Source organism: Nestor notabilis, unplaced genomic scaffold, assembly GCF_000696875.1.
Source record: "Nestor notabilis isolate BGI_N333 unplaced genomic scaffold, ASM69687v1 scaffold36223, whole genome shotgun sequence".
Taxonomy (NCBI): Eukaryota; Metazoa; Chordata; class Aves; order Psittaciformes; family Psittacidae; genus Nestor; species Nestor notabilis.
The window spans coordinates 14,046-29,749 of NW_009921223.1; the positions used below are offsets into that span (position 1 = coordinate 14,046).

Genomic DNA, 15,704 nt, shown 5'->3' on the forward strand with positions numbered 1-15,704 from the left:
ATTTCCATCAGGATGTTTAGCATAGGAAAATTCTGATTTAAGTGCCTGAGGAAAAACTTCAAGCCATTCTACCACGCTATTTCTGACCAACACAAAAATATCCAGTGTCATGGCTTGTTTTTATCATCAAAATTGAAATATGAAAGCTACATGATCTGTATTTAAAATGCAGTTTCACACAAACAACTTAAACAATTGCTCATTGTGGAGGAGAGGAGATGACATTTTACTTGAACCTGGCTTCTAAGAGATACTAATAGCAGTTCAGTGTGCCATCAAACATTCAGCTATTCTGACAATAGATTTGACCGAAGTGGTTTAGCAGCTTGATAGCCCAATTGCTTCTGACAGAAAAGCTTTGCAGGGATCTTCTTTGAACTAGGAATCTGGAAAAGCATGTCTTCTAGCGTGCACATGGTTATCCGTCCTGAAGCTTGTAGTTTCATATAAATATCTCTTAATTTGGCAGAAAGGTAGGCGTTTTCTTCCATCTTTTCCCTGACTGCAGCCAGCTAAGTAGGAATAAAATTGACAGACTTTTACAGTTCAGCAAGTGAAAATCTCACTCAACCACCATATTGAAGGTAAGCAATCAAAGAAAAGAAAAAAGGCACACAATATAAGATCTGTGGCTAACACAGTGACTGGTAAGAAGAGGATTTTATGCATCACCGAATACAATACCACACATTCTACATCACCAAACAATGGTGGAAATGCACTGGCTATCTATTAGAGTGAACTTGTTAGATTTAAAGCTTCCTCAAAATGTACAGTCCACTTTTCACTCCTAGTACAGACTATCACAGTTATTTTCTATTCAAACTCAGAAATCATAAATTGGTTCCTGAAATCTACTTTCCAGATCAGCACAATTCTAATTATTACTATGTATCACACTAAATGTACAGTATAAATCAAAAATAAGTCAGACTATAGAACACTGAGAAGTTCTGTATGCCATATACAGAGTCTGAGCTGAAGTGTAAGTAAATATCTTAAAAATTCTTATTTATCGATAACCTTTTATGGAAGGAATGGATTAGGACTAATGCTTAGTCTTCTTAGGAACTGTTAGAAATTTGCCTAACGATCAAAATACAACATTGACAAATGCAGCATTTATTGCAATTAATTTACAAAATGAAATGCTGCTTAAAAAAAATTTCTTTTCAACATATCAGTTAACACACATGGGCTGTGTTTTGAAAGGTGTGCCCTACTTCTTTCTAGTATTTATTATTTTATGTATCAGTTATTAATTTTTTGTTTAATAGCCAGCAGTGAAAGGCTAAGCATTTAGCTATTAACATAGTCTTAAAATATCTTGTTCCATAGAGAAATATCAGGAAAAGCCACAGCAATGCTGCCAAGCTGCTAGGGGTACATATGTGCTCTGAAGGAAGTCTCTTTGGTGATCAATATTGTAAAAGCTTTTTTCAAACAGTAAAATATAGTAAAATAGCAAAAGCTATTATTTCCCATGTCACATTTTCCTGTGTAGCATCACAGGTCCTTGCAAATATTACCAACCTAACAATATTGCTGTGATCAGAACCTTATTCTCATTTTTACGTCAAATGAAAATAGCACAGAAGGCAAGGGATTACCTAATGCCACTAGGGAACACTTCATCTGCATTCAGATGAAATCTGAGCTCCTAAGAGCAAGATCCACAAGAAAAAAGGGAAGTGGACAGCATTGCCATCTGACTGCATCAGATTCCAAACAACTTTAGTAGGGTGAACTCAGGCGCCTAAAGTTCTGTAGCTGAACCACCATCATCATGGCTCAGCCAAGCACCATGGACCTCCTATCATTACTGTACACTTACCACCTGCTCAGAAAACTCGATTTTTTTCACAAAGGGAGGAGTATCAACTTTCACTGCTGCCTCTAATGTCCTTATTACTTCTTCTAGCAAACCAGATCTGAGCTGGACAAGAACCTTAAAAATAAAATAAAATCACACAAATAGTACTTATAATCAGAATGTAAATTAAAAAAAAAAAAAAAAAAAGCGTTTGAGGAAAACATGAAGCAATGCAGGAAAAAATACATTTCTAGACATTGCACTGATAAAAATCCACTAATCATGAAGGAAGCCGAAGGAATGATTGATTTCCACAGAGGTTTAGGCTGGGTTTTTTTTGCAGCTAAGACCTGGAAAGGGTGAGCCTGCAGACAAGGCTCCTCTGGCAGAGCTGCATCAGCTGTTCTTGCATAAACTGGTTTTTGTTTTCCACAGCTTAGAGAAGTTACTTACAGGGCACATGCAATAGAATTTCTCTCAGGTTTTAGACCATGCAATTAAGGAAAAAAAATGTTCCATGTACATGAGGTTAAGGTTCAAAGGGCTGTAGGAGGCCTGAAGTGGGCAGAACACAGCTAAAAAAGGCATTTACTTGGAACTATGTTTTTTTTTAATCTCTTGTAGCAAGAAAGCAAAAAGTCACGATGTCATAATTAGAAATAGTTCATGGTCTATTCCTCACAGACATAAGACTGGTCTACTTTCCATTCCCATCTACGGTAGGATGTGATTCTAAAAAATGGTGGGAGGGTGTTAACAATTCAGAAAGCACCGACAATTTTGTCACTACAACTGACAGAAATTGTTTGTTTGCTCAAAACCAAGCTGAGCAACAGTACTGGTACATGCCTGTGCTACTAAGAAGCTGGACTTCTGTCACTCTGCACACAGGAGTATTTCGTCCAGTATAGCATAATTCTCTGCAAGATTCTAATACAAAGCAAAATACTTACTTTAAGATTATTGTATAGTTTGCTCTCTGTTTTCAATATCTGGGAACAATAAAACTTGGCTTGTGAAACATCATTCTAGGAAGTAATTATAAATAATAAAAGAATATGGTTAAACATATGGGACATACTTTGACAAGAAAAGTTCAAGAAAAACAGTCTTTCACAACTTTTCAGTGAATCACAAACCAGCACCTAGAATCCCTTCACCAATCCATGGGTCACCAAGATCCATAGATTCCAAAGAGCATCCAGCCTGTGAAAGGAACACTCCACACTGGAGCTCCCATGTCATCTGGCTCTTTACCACAGTAGTGACAGTACGCCCTGCCCCAGACCAGCCAGGGAAAGAAGCATGTAACCAACAGTGAACATGAGAGCATCTAAAAGATAAAAGATCTACTCACACGCCTGATTTGGCACAAGTTGGAGTACTTAAATGAATTGCAGTATATGTTAATATGTGGGTATTTATCCTGCTCAGTCCTTTTAACCTTTTGGACATACACATTTACAGTACTATGTCTATGCCATCAACTGATTTGTATAGACAGTAAATGTTACAGTGACATTTACTAGACTAAGCACTGTTACTTGGGATCAAAAAACATCTTACAGCAAGATGTGCTGTCAAAGATCATGCAGCTTAAGAAATGTGGAGCATTATTCTGTTTACAAAACAAGAATTTTAACTGATTTTTACATAAAGCAACATCATGAAGGATGTTTCATGTTGCGGAGACAGGTATTTTGGTTTTTAACCTCAATGCCAATGAGATGCCCTGTCATTCCATCATGCATATCAATAAATTAATTAGCTTATGCTATTGTTCAGTGTCTGTGTTCACAGAGACAGTGCAAAAAAGACCACAGAGTGCATAAGAAAACTTTAACAATTTTACTTCATTCATTCAAATTGACGAAAAACATCAAGGCTCTTACAATGCCTCTGACCTCTGAGACATGAAACAGAGAAGGTTCAGAATTTCCTCAAGCAGTACACACATTATCGGCAGGTGAAATGCCAGATTTTACAATTTTCTAACTGTTATTCTCTTGGTCAATCTTTTACCCTGTACTGCCTCAGAGCCTCTCCGTATCAGTGCTTAGGCACATGAGGTATATGAAAACCTCCTCCTGAAGACATGTTGTGCAGAAAAACAAGCCATCTCCTAGGCAGCAGGATAATACATGTCATAACCTTTGAGTTTGCCTCCCAAGATAAACATTTTTAAAAGATGACTGCACAAATATTTTAAATTATCATTTTAATTATATTTAGAGGAAACCATCACTAAATAGCAGTATCTGAAGGACTGGGTCCATGGTGACATCTGACCTGCTGGTTGAACTCTCTTTACTGGCATTGTTACTAGCACCATATATCTGTGCATTAGACTCAAGACATATGCTTAGATTAGAGAATTTCTACATTCACTTTATGTGGGAATTGTCTATAATCCTAATCTTTTGGGGGCCTAAAAGTTCTAGTACTTGAAGTTATTACATAGCTCAGTTATGCTTCCTCTACGTTAGCTTCCTTTCACTGACTATCTTACAAAAATAAAATTAGAGACATCCAGGCACAAATGAGAACAAAAGGTACTGTACCTGCTTCAGAGCAGTTGCCACAGCAAAGCAGTATGCTCGCAGTGGTAATGTGTCACCTTTCAGCTGTGCTTCTTCAAGCAGTTTTGCACAGATTTTGCAAGATTCCAGATTGTCCTGCATAGAAATTTCATTTATTCTTGTGATCTGAAAGGACTGTAGGCAATTGCAATCACATTCAGAAGGCAATCAGAAGTCAATATACTGTAAGATCAGCAACATAATCCGTATCTGAACTCAACCAAGCAGATTTTATGCAGCGCTTCTTGAAAAACGTAACATCAAAATACAATATTCAAAGCTACAGAGTTCAGAAGATGGTAAAAATAACTTCCATTATTATAACAGCTACACCTCACCCTATCTGTTTTGGCTTCTACAAAAGATAAAGCAATTCCAACAGTACACTAAAACCAACAGACACTTTCCACTTCCAGTCATTCCCAAAATAGGAAGAAAGCTGACGTTTTGTCTCTACTTCATTCTAAATACTACCTTAGATAATGAAAATCAGTATTTCCTAAGTATTGAATTACTCAACACCATTATAATAAAGAAATCTGTGTATGCGTATATTTGAACATTCAGCAACTGTTAGCTTTTCTTACAGATTAAATCTTGAAAAATGTTTCCAAATTATATATTCTAACACAATAGCTTAAACATTTGCCTGTCTTCCAACACAGAAAGCTTCCATTATTGCTGGGACTACTTTCAATAGAAGTCTGTAGTAAAAGGCAGTAAGTTTGCCTGTGTGTTACTGCACAAACCACCAACTCTCGAGAACAATGTTCCTCACACTGAAAGATACGAGTAGCACTAACTGGACTTTAAACAAAATAATACCTTTCAAATTTAGAAGTTAGCAGCAGGAAAGTTTTTAACAACTGATATCACCAATACAGAAAAGAGCCTTCATATTCCTTTCTAGCATGATTTTTGTTCCTACTGTTCAAACTGTCATTCCTGTAAAATACTGGCCACAATTTAAGGAATAGGGTTGTCTTTTGGATGTTCAGTGGATGCTTTTGCATGCCACTGCTGAATGGTTTGCACAATTTGAGAAAATACCTTTTAGAGTTGTCCTCTAAAACACTTCTGTACAAAGATTAAACATCAATTCCTTTGTTTCTCCACTAGCAATAATCTGAGCTTTAAGCCTTGTATTTATTTCTGTATTGGTCTCTGGCACAGTTATTCAAAAGAAACTAAGAATTAACCTGGTAAAATCCAGCATGGCTTTTAATGATACCAATACCATTATTTCCAGTATTCAAGTAGTGCATCTTGAAGATATTTTCCTTTAAGATTTTTTATGAAGTTTCTTACGTTGCATCATGAGCAAAACCACTTTTGAGCTTCATGGTTTCCCAGCTACCACTAACAGCTGAATCAATAGATTTAAGTTTTTCAAAAATCCCCAACTAATCCTCTTTAGGGCATAAAGGGTTACTACAGCTTATTCCCTTATTGATAACATTTTATCTTCATTAAAATATCAAAACACCACACCAAAAAAACAAAAACAAAACCAAGAAAACCCAGAACGGTAAACCACTACACATTTACTGTGGCTTTTAAAACAACTGGGTAACAGTTCAGAATCATTTCCCCTCCATTTTTATTAATTCACTAATCAGCTAATGATGGGTCAGATTCTCCATTGAAAACACAGGTAGGGTCAGAAGTAGCAGAAAACAGAAGTCATGGGAACCTCTTCCTGTTGCACATGCCATAGATCCAAGCGTTTGGACAGCAGGCCATGGAAAGACTTATGTAAAGATTTTAGGGAAGAAACTACTGGAGACTGAGTAAAGGGTACCTCAGAGAAACACCGTGAGTTTCTCTGAAAGCCTTTACCTAAATGGGCAGTGTATAGACCAAGCAGCAACCCTGAAGTGGTAAATATTGCCTCAGTGGATGTTAGTAGTAAACACCAGCTTATAAACTTGGGTTGTAGCATAGTGTCAAGAGTCTTCGTATATTCGTAACTCTAAAAAAGGCACCTTCTACACAGAACTGGTAACACCCCTAAACTGACTGTAACCATCAATCTCTAGCTTTTTTTAACAGCAGACATCTTCTGTAGCTCTTTCTCAGCTCTGTCTACTGCCCCAGACACCTAAGCCACATGGCTTTTCCTATTTCCCCTGACCAGCCCTGATTCATTAGGACTGAGAACTTCAAAAGCACCATATAAATTACTGCTGAGCTACTGTTTTAGGCCAACTCCTTTTTATCACATATGCACTCAGTTCAATTAATGGTTAGTGGAGTGTATGGTTAACGGAGAAACCTGAGAAAGTTTGGTCAAGTGGTATAATTTTTCCTCAGCTAGTGTCTTTCTTACTAAAAACATGGGGAAATTGAAGAATACTTTCCTACTGAGTATGGAAAAGGCCTAATTTAGCATTTAAAATTGCAGAACTGATTTAAATCTAGAGAGGAAGATCAAAATTAAAAAGTCTGGTGATATCACTTTGCTACAAAAGGGAAACAGTTACAAGGAAACACTCATAGAACCTATGTAGCCCAGTTTCTTACTGTGTTCATGCTCTTTTTCTCTGAGCTAAAAATACAGTTAAGGTCAAGAGGCAGCCTGTCTCTCACTGAAGGCACTCATTTAAGTTTCTTTTCTCCACTCAGCTGCCCATTTCCATCAGGCATGTAGGAACAGATTACCTTTGAGAACTCATCCTTGTCAAGTTTGGGTGTAATTGCAGAAATGGTTCCAGGTTACTTGGAGAGGAAGGGGAAAAATTTATCGGAGATGTCTGACAGAACATATCATATATATGCCTTGTTTCTTAAGAAAGCCAGACTATAAAACCAAAATCGAGGCTCAAGCACAAAGCATAGTTTGAAAAGGTACACAGAACCCAGAAAAAGAATACTATCAGCTAATCAAAGGATGTATCAAATTTGCTCTTCAGTGCTCATGTCCATGTAAGTATTTAGAGATTTGCTTTGTGACATTAGTTTGCACAGGAAGCTGTATATGTGTACTCAATGAAGCAATTTAGGACTTAAATGTGTCTAAACTGTTTGTGCTAGATAAGAAATAATTACTGGGAAATTTTAAATTCCATAGAAACGGAAGACATAGAGAAGGCATTTCAAATGCTTTTTCATCATGTAAATTGAAGATACTCACCAGTTTGTAGCATATTGCAAATGCAAGTAGATAGGTTTCTTTGCTGAAAGGTATACCTTGTTTTTTCATTTCGACCAGAACTTCCAATGCACCTATCAAAAATATGCTAGTGTTATTCACTTCACAAATTTAAGGCTGTGTATTTTGTAACTGGGGAAAAAAAATAAAAAATAAGTCAACATGGAATAATCTTAGTAGGTGTATTTAAAAATAGGAATGTAAATTTAAATCTGTTCTTCAAAAAGAAAAAACCAACAAACATTTAAAAAAGTTTAATTTAGAGTCAGTTGCATGTAAGTATTTCTAGCTAGCAAGAATGTTTTCAATCCACATTAGCATACGGCCTTTACTGTTCTATTATTTTTGTACAAATCTAAAAATAAATTCTGGACACTTGACAAAGCTGCTTTCGTTTTTCCTAACTGCCCAGAAAAGCCAGCCTTTTAAACACATAAACAAATGTTTCAGCATGTTTTGGAAACTAACAGCTCCTCAATAACACACACATTCCATTACACCACCACACTGCATTGAGGATCTGATCCAATTATTTTTACAGTCTCGACTTTGACAAACTCTGGACTTGTCAAACAAGAAGAGACTAAGCGCTGTGTGTTCAACAAATTTGAAATAAAGGGATTTCCTTGAAAAGCTTACTCCACACTCAAGATTTTGTCATGGAATGTCTTTTCAGTCAGGTCAGATGATTCACCCCTATCCTCAGAAAGGACCAAACTGAATTGAAACACTTGACTTAAAATACTGCAGTAGCTACTCTGTATGGGCACAGTAGTAGGACAAACCAAGAGAAGATTGCAGCCTGGTTTTGTTATCCAAGGGAAAAAGGTATTCTTCCCTGCTCTGACACAAATGAAGAACTGCCAAAAAAAGTTGCAGAAGAGCTTACTGTTCAAAAAAACAAACTTTGAATAGAGAAAACAAAAAGCTGTGGGAAATTACAAATCAAAGAGAAGTTAAGCCTTCAGAAAAGAAGGTTTAGGAAAAGATCCTCCCTGGATAACTACAATTCTGTGCAACTAAGAACAGTAAGAATACCACTAGAAGTGCAAAACAGATATAGTCTTCCATTTTTAGCACACTCTACAGTGCAGCTCATCCACATCTACACTGATATACAGGATGTTTGGCCTTTGAAACCATAAACCAATGAGTAATACTCATTAAAACATACATGTATTTATATACATGCACTTACTATGAGAAGCATCCTCCTCAAAACGCATTTGCCTTAGCAAACATAGTACTTACTTTCAAAATGGCCCTTTTTAAACAACATCGTCATCAAAATATGGAATGACGTACTCTCCGAGAAAAAACCATGCAAATTCTGGAGAACAGACACACAAACAGAGCAAGCATAAAGAAAGTTAGGAGAATGAGCATTCTTACTGTGCACAGCATCTTGCAGGTCTTCCTACCAGAATAGTACCATTTTCTTAAGTTCCACATTCAACATTCTGGGTTCCCTGACTGTCCCTCTGTCAAGTTACCTCTAAAACACCAGTGATTCAGTACGGTCAAAATCTCGCTATACTTAAACGGAAATTTCCCAGAGATTCCCATTACCAATTTCTTTTTAAATGACAGATTGTGACTTCTAAGTTGATGCAAGCAGAAGTCACTGACTAACAGCAACTCCAAAATCTCAGCAGAACTACAGCTTGCAGCTCATTAACAGTACCTTTAGCGTAAGGTACCACCACCATGAAACCAGAAGAATTTTTTGCTCATCACAGTAGCAAATGATGAACAGATCAGCACAACGGCTTGAGAACAGAGTAGCAGAGGAAAGAGCAAGTATATTTTACATTCCACTTCAGTGACACTATGTGTTGGAAATAGCCATATAAAATACCACAAAGTGGTACTGTACCTTACTATCCATTAGTTAGTAAGTCCCGCAAGTACTGCAGGACCTGTCTTAATGAAATAGATATTAAGTAAAAAAAAAAATCTAAACGAAACAATAACCACACATACTTTTACATGTGCCTAATTTAACAACAGTAGCCCAAGCGAGACTTCTCCCATTTCTGGCTAGGTAAATCTCATGCCTTAATGGATTAACATTGTAGGTGACTTTCCACTGGCTGCCAGAGATTTTTTAAGACACAAAATTATTGCACAGAACCTTTTATACAATAGGCATGATTACTATCTTGTCATAAAAGCACACACAGCATTTTACAGATGTTCAGAAACAAGTCTTTAAGTTTCTTCAACATCAAAACGGCCAAGTTCCTGAGCTGATTAATATTACAGCACCACCGCAGGGTTCAGAGGCAGTCTGAAGTACAAAATAACAAGATACATATGTCGGTGCAAATAACCCAAGGTGTTTCAAAGGACTACTACGTAAAAGCTCTGAAGTGTCCATTTCCAGGAACAACCTAATGCATCACGGGATGCAGGAAAGCATGCATCAGCTGTGCTCATTTGAGAAATTTTTTAATCAATACTTCTTATTCAAATGATGCAATTATGCAGAAGTACAATAATGTTATCAAACTAGCATTTAGTTTTCTTTTAATTACTGTTTTGTACTATTTTTAAAGTAAACCCCATGTATTTTGCCTAATATTTTGCCTAATCCTTAGGTTAATGTCATAGACATACTTACTACTGCAACACATACACTTTAAGTCTATAAGCTCATGCAAGGCTCCTGTAGCACATGAATTACTCATACAGGACTAACAAGAACAACGATATTTTCTAAATATATAAGGAAATTACCTGATCTTTGATAAGTTCTACTGCTGGTCGTTCAAGATCTAGCTCATAACATAGCCTCATAAAGAGGGGCCCAAATTTAAAATTATGTAAGGCTGTAATTCCATTCTGCTCATGGTACCTATTAGAAAGGTTAAAAAAAGTTAATCACATGAGGAATGGAACTTGTGAAGGGAAAACAGGTCTAAATAGGTAGCAAGATCTGTACGTGTAATGACAAGCACAATTCTCTATCTGCACCAGTCAATGACATTTAGATAAAAGAAGATTAATTTTATGGAAAAAATAATGTTTTGATCAAACTAACAAATTAACTAGTAATATGTAATCTCTTCTATTTCTAATAAAGTAACACTGGATTAATAACAGAATGGGTCTCTGCCACAAAAATTCCCAACCACTTTACCTTCTATCCACAGAGCAATAGCACAGGAAATTGCAACACTCTATTTTAGCAGCAGTACCTGTTCAAATACCTCAACCTTTTCTCTCCTATACTAAAAAACCCCCAATTAAAATGATAAAAATAAAGTGTTTTATTTTTTTCTTTAGAATTCCTGCACAGCAATTGCTGGGAAGGCTTTTATTCACAAAACCTGCCATTGCTGCATCCAGACCAGTTTATAACTAGGGATGGCTTAGCTGGAAAACACCACTGAACACACCATTACATCTGCCTGTGTTCAAGGCCAGGTTGGACAGAGTCTTGGGTGACATGGTTTAGTGTGTGATGCCCTTGCCCGTGACAGGCAGGTTGGAACTAGATGATCTTAAGGTCCTTTCCAACCCTAACTATTCTATGAGTCTATGATGCTTCTATGTGGCACTGTTCATTCTGCATACAATAGGAAAGCACTTTGCTCTTGTGGCTTGACTCTCTATTGATCTGAGAGTCTGTGAAGGGTTGGAAGGCCCAAAACAAATTAAAATACAGCCTTAGTTTAAGGGATTAACTATACATATGGCCATTGAATCAGGGTAAGCCCTCAACTGCAGACATAACCTGAGATGATCTAACAAAAGCAAAAAAATAAAGACAGAAAAAAGTGTTACCTGGATTGTTAAAAATACCTGTAAATAACTTTTCTGGCTAGTTCCACATCAGATGAAGTCTGACATAAATGCAGTAAATTTTTTAATTCAGTTTTGAGAATTATTCCATTTTTCTTTAATTTTTCTTTAATACTTTTAAAATATGGATCTGAAAATAAAACACATTATAGCAACAGTCTATAGATAATTCTATTACCTGCATTGCATACTTGGTACCTGAAACATGAAGATTCAACGAAGCGGAAAGCTTGGGGTTTTTTCACCAAGAAAAATGCATAAAGCTTCATGCCTAGGTGTCCCCATGAAGTCATGTCAGACTCAGAAAAACAAGAGGATGCTTTACTGTGAACTTAATTGCATTGTGTATGTTATAGAATTTATAAAGTAATACAAAAATTTTGAAGAGGAAGCAAGTTTTGTAAGTGACATTTTCATCCTTATGTTCTTTTTTTGAAAAGCAAGCAAACAAACAAAACCAATCCCACTCAGCATTCAAATGACCATAAGAACTTCTGCTCAACACTGCTTGTGCAGAGTATTTCAATTCCTTCATGACTGATGCAAACAAAAAGAGTATCATTTGTAATCTGTGTATTTCTATATATAACCATAAACTCAGGAGTTGTTGCTCTTTTCCCCTCCACTCCCAAACAGGTTTCTCTATCCAGCAAATTTTCCTATGACAAAGCAAGCACAAAGACGAGTCCTTCATTTAGTAATCCCAAGCTTCTGATTCAGACACACTCAAGATTAAAATCACATGTACCACTTGGCAGCCCCATTCCTCTAATGGTGCTAACCCCCATCTTGGGCAGGGAAGTGAACTTTTTGGTAACAGTTGCTGGGTCACTGCTGTTCCCAAGCTAAAAACCTACACAAGAGGTGCAAAGTAAGCACCCCAGAGAAAAACATATTCAGCTACTGGATGCGTGTCTGTTGCTACATGCAAATACAAGTCCTTACTCAAGGCTGAAATGCAGAGCTGAATCCTCTGAAGTCAGAATAATGTATATATATGTATGCATATAATAGTTGAAATGTATTCAAAGGTGCATAGAAATTCAAAAAACACCTAGGATTCCAACTTTCTTTGTATTACAGTAGGCAATTGTTTAGCTGCTGCAGTTAACAGAATAACTATTACAGTTAATAGTTGCATAACTATAATAACTAATAGCTACTACATATTCTGTGAAATTTATATATATATTCTGTTTCTGCTTCTAAACCAAGTTTATCAATAACCCTAATTAATCCTTTTCATCTTTCAAGTATTACAATAAACAGAGTACAGAAACCACGCACACATACAAACAGATAGGTGTGTAGCACATTGTTTTAATCAGTCCATGGAAACTTCTACTTGGACAAAACAAAAAGATCTACTGTAACCTGTAAAGTCAAATATTTGGCTTCTACAAACCTATTTTAGCAAGAGTGATTAACCGATAGCAACAAATTCAATTTATCTGAAGGACAGGATGAATAACCACCCATGTGAGCACGTCAACATCACAGCAAAACATAGTAACATGATGACTTGCCACTGCCTGATTTAAACTCTACTTTTATTTAATATAGAAAAACTGTCATGTTGATTTTACCTCTCACTCTGTCCCAGAAGACTGGTTTATACAAAACAAAATGTGATTATTTGTCTCTTCCTTAATATAAACACACACAAAAAAAAAATTAACTACATCCTTTGGAACAATTGTCAGTTTGAATCACTAGAACACCTGCACATGATTAAACAGGTGTAGGAAGTGGGGTTTCACCTAATCTTTCTTGAATATTCAGGACAGATTTATGTTTATATTTATGTTTCTTAAAGAAAGGAATTTGTCTATTTTTTAAACAGCTTCATAAAATTCCCAACAGAGAAGATGCACTGATCTTGCTCTTTCATAAGCTTGGAAAGCCTAAATTTGTCTGAGTATGCATACATCATCTAGAATTGGATGTACAACTGAGAACTTATATTAGGAAAACAGAAACAAATCTAAAAGAATAAGTCAACTAAGTTTATGGAGTGGATTAAAAAAGAATTACTGGCATAGGCATTCTCTGGTTAGTTAAGCAGCTATTAGGTTTTGTATTAACTTCTCTGATGGCATACTTGTAAGAAGCAAGATTTGTAGACCGAAACAATATTTTCTATTAGACTGTCTGACAAACTTGGAAAAGTAAGGACACAAACACTTCTGGTCTTATGTAAACATCTGCATGCTTGAAAACCTCTCCACATTTTCCAGCACACACTGTAACTAATATTGTTTCACTTTACAAAGCCTCAGATCTTCCAACAATTTTAGCAACAAAACATTTGCAAAAGAAAGATGCAAGGTGTTGTTTTAAATGAGGTCAGTTGATATCACATTATAATGACTGTGACTGTCTTGTTTCCTAGGACTCATTCCAAAACTAAGAATGGTGATTACAAAATAAATATATGAAATAATACCTTTATTGCCGTGAACTTCATTTCTAATTACCACTTTCATCTGTTGAAATTCTTGTAACTTGATATCATCTTCCGTTAGCAGATATCTCTTCCCTACCGTAAGAAAAAAAGATGAAGTTTTATGTCATACTGTCTGTTTTAATACTACTGAACTTTGCATTTATGAATTACTGCTGTTAATTACTGTGCAATGCCAGAACAGGGGCAACACGACACTAAAAAGACTGCAAAAATTGCAGTTGCTCACGTGACTGACAAAAGAACCCGAGCACTATGTCTCAGCTTCACAGAGTTGATGTCTACAAGGATGAAGAAGTATGTATCTACTGGATGTGCAAAAGAAAAAGTAGAGACACCATTCCTCTCCACCAAGCTACGATACATGAGGATTCTGCACAAGAATAAGATATTTCACCCCTTTCATGATTTTACAATTATTTGCCTTCTCTTTGTTCACCACAATTCACAGTGGCACAGATTCCTTTCCTCACATCTGCTGTCACCCCTATTGTAGAATGTATTGTTCTAGAAGCTCCAAATGCAGTAGAAAGACAAAAGGAAAAAACATAAAGCTTACTATTTGGATTGTATTAACACTCAGGAGAGCTAGTAAAGTTCTAGTGCAGTACAGACATCAGAGGAGACAGCCACTGAACCGAGAATCTCAAAATTAACTTTGGGTGCTGACCTCTGTTCTGTGTTGTAAGGTCCTTTAACAAAAGTGTCATGCAAATGCTATTTGTGAATTTTTCTGCTGCAACAAAAATAGCCCTCCACTAAATTTTTGTTTTCAACCAGTGATTTTGTAACAGAGAGTTATTGTAATAGTTTATGTTGTCACAATCTAATCTTTTAAGTTTTTGGCTTCTTAAAGAATGATTCTAATCATGAAGGGACAAGAGTAAGTGTTATCCTGATCTAGGTTATTTATTCTCCTTCTGTGTTTCCCTGGCAAAATAGAAACACTTGTTTTCTATGCAAACTAAGCATGGTAATGATACATTTCATAAAATCTACAGAAAAAAAAATCCATTAAATGGCACCTTTAGCCATTCAATTTAATGGAAACAGTTTCAATGAGTAAGGAAATACACTTTATCTAGCATGAGACTGGCTAAGATTACCTTGCCATTACTTCCCATAGACCCACTCAGCTGGTTTAGCACCATCCCTGTCCTGCGCCTCCCCAAAGCTGAGGCAGGAATCATGCCAGTGCCTGGGGTGGTACATGCACACCACGCTGCATGGACACTCAGTGGTCAGAGGTGTGAGCAGAGAGCTCGGGCAGCAGAATTTTACCCTTCTTGAAATCAGTTTGCTCTCTTTTACTGCTTCCTTAAATACACACTTCACAGTGTTAAAGAAACAAAGCAGTGCAAAGAGCAAAAAAGAGAGAGATCAGTACGATGGTCAGCGCACACAGGCAGTGCAGGCCATCCCAGAGACATTAACTGACCAACCTGCTTTACCTCTGACACGCTGTGACCCTCTAAAAGGAAAGCCAGTGAAAAGTGGTGGGCAGACCACGATGCAGCGGGGATCTTCATGTCCCTGAGGCGTCTAACAGAGCTGCACACTAAGCAAACCCTCCACCGACGCTGGTACAGCAGCCCAGAGGCCCACACGGCGCTTCTGCTGGGAGCCTTCTGAGATACGCCCTTTCCACATGACGAGGGAACAAGGGAGAGAGAGGGAACACCCCGAAAGGCCTCTGAAGCCCGGTCACGGTGGTGACAGCCAGCAGGTGCGTCTGCATAACGTCGTTCTCCCAGAACAAAAACGCGTCTATGAAGCTGAATGTTTATTTGCTTTTGGTGACTCGTACGTAGCCGGCGGCAAACACAGGATAAACCGAGTAACGCTGCCTCGCGGGACAACCCTGTCGCACCAGCCCGGTGTACCCCAGCA

At 37.1% G+C, this 15,704-nt stretch overlaps 1 protein-coding gene across 1 annotated transcript; it reads right to left on the reverse strand.

The window, feature by feature from the left end:
- Positions 1-210: 210 nt before the first annotated feature.
- Positions 211-15,464, reverse strand: PTCD2 (pentatricopeptide repeat domain 2). The gene is made up of 10 exons (XM_010011047.1): positions 15,383-15,464; positions 13,797-13,889; positions 11,351-11,480; positions 10,283-10,400; positions 8,795-8,873; positions 7,526-7,617; positions 4,375-4,488; positions 2,767-2,841; positions 1,835-1,948; positions 211-512 (listed from the first exon to the last, which is right to left on the reverse strand). The coding sequence occupies exons 1-10, from the start codon at positions 15,462-15,464 to the stop codon at positions 288-290; spliced, it is 1,122 nt and encodes a 373-aa protein (XP_010009349.1). The 3' UTR covers positions 211-287.
- Positions 15,465-15,704: the final 240 nt, after the last annotated feature.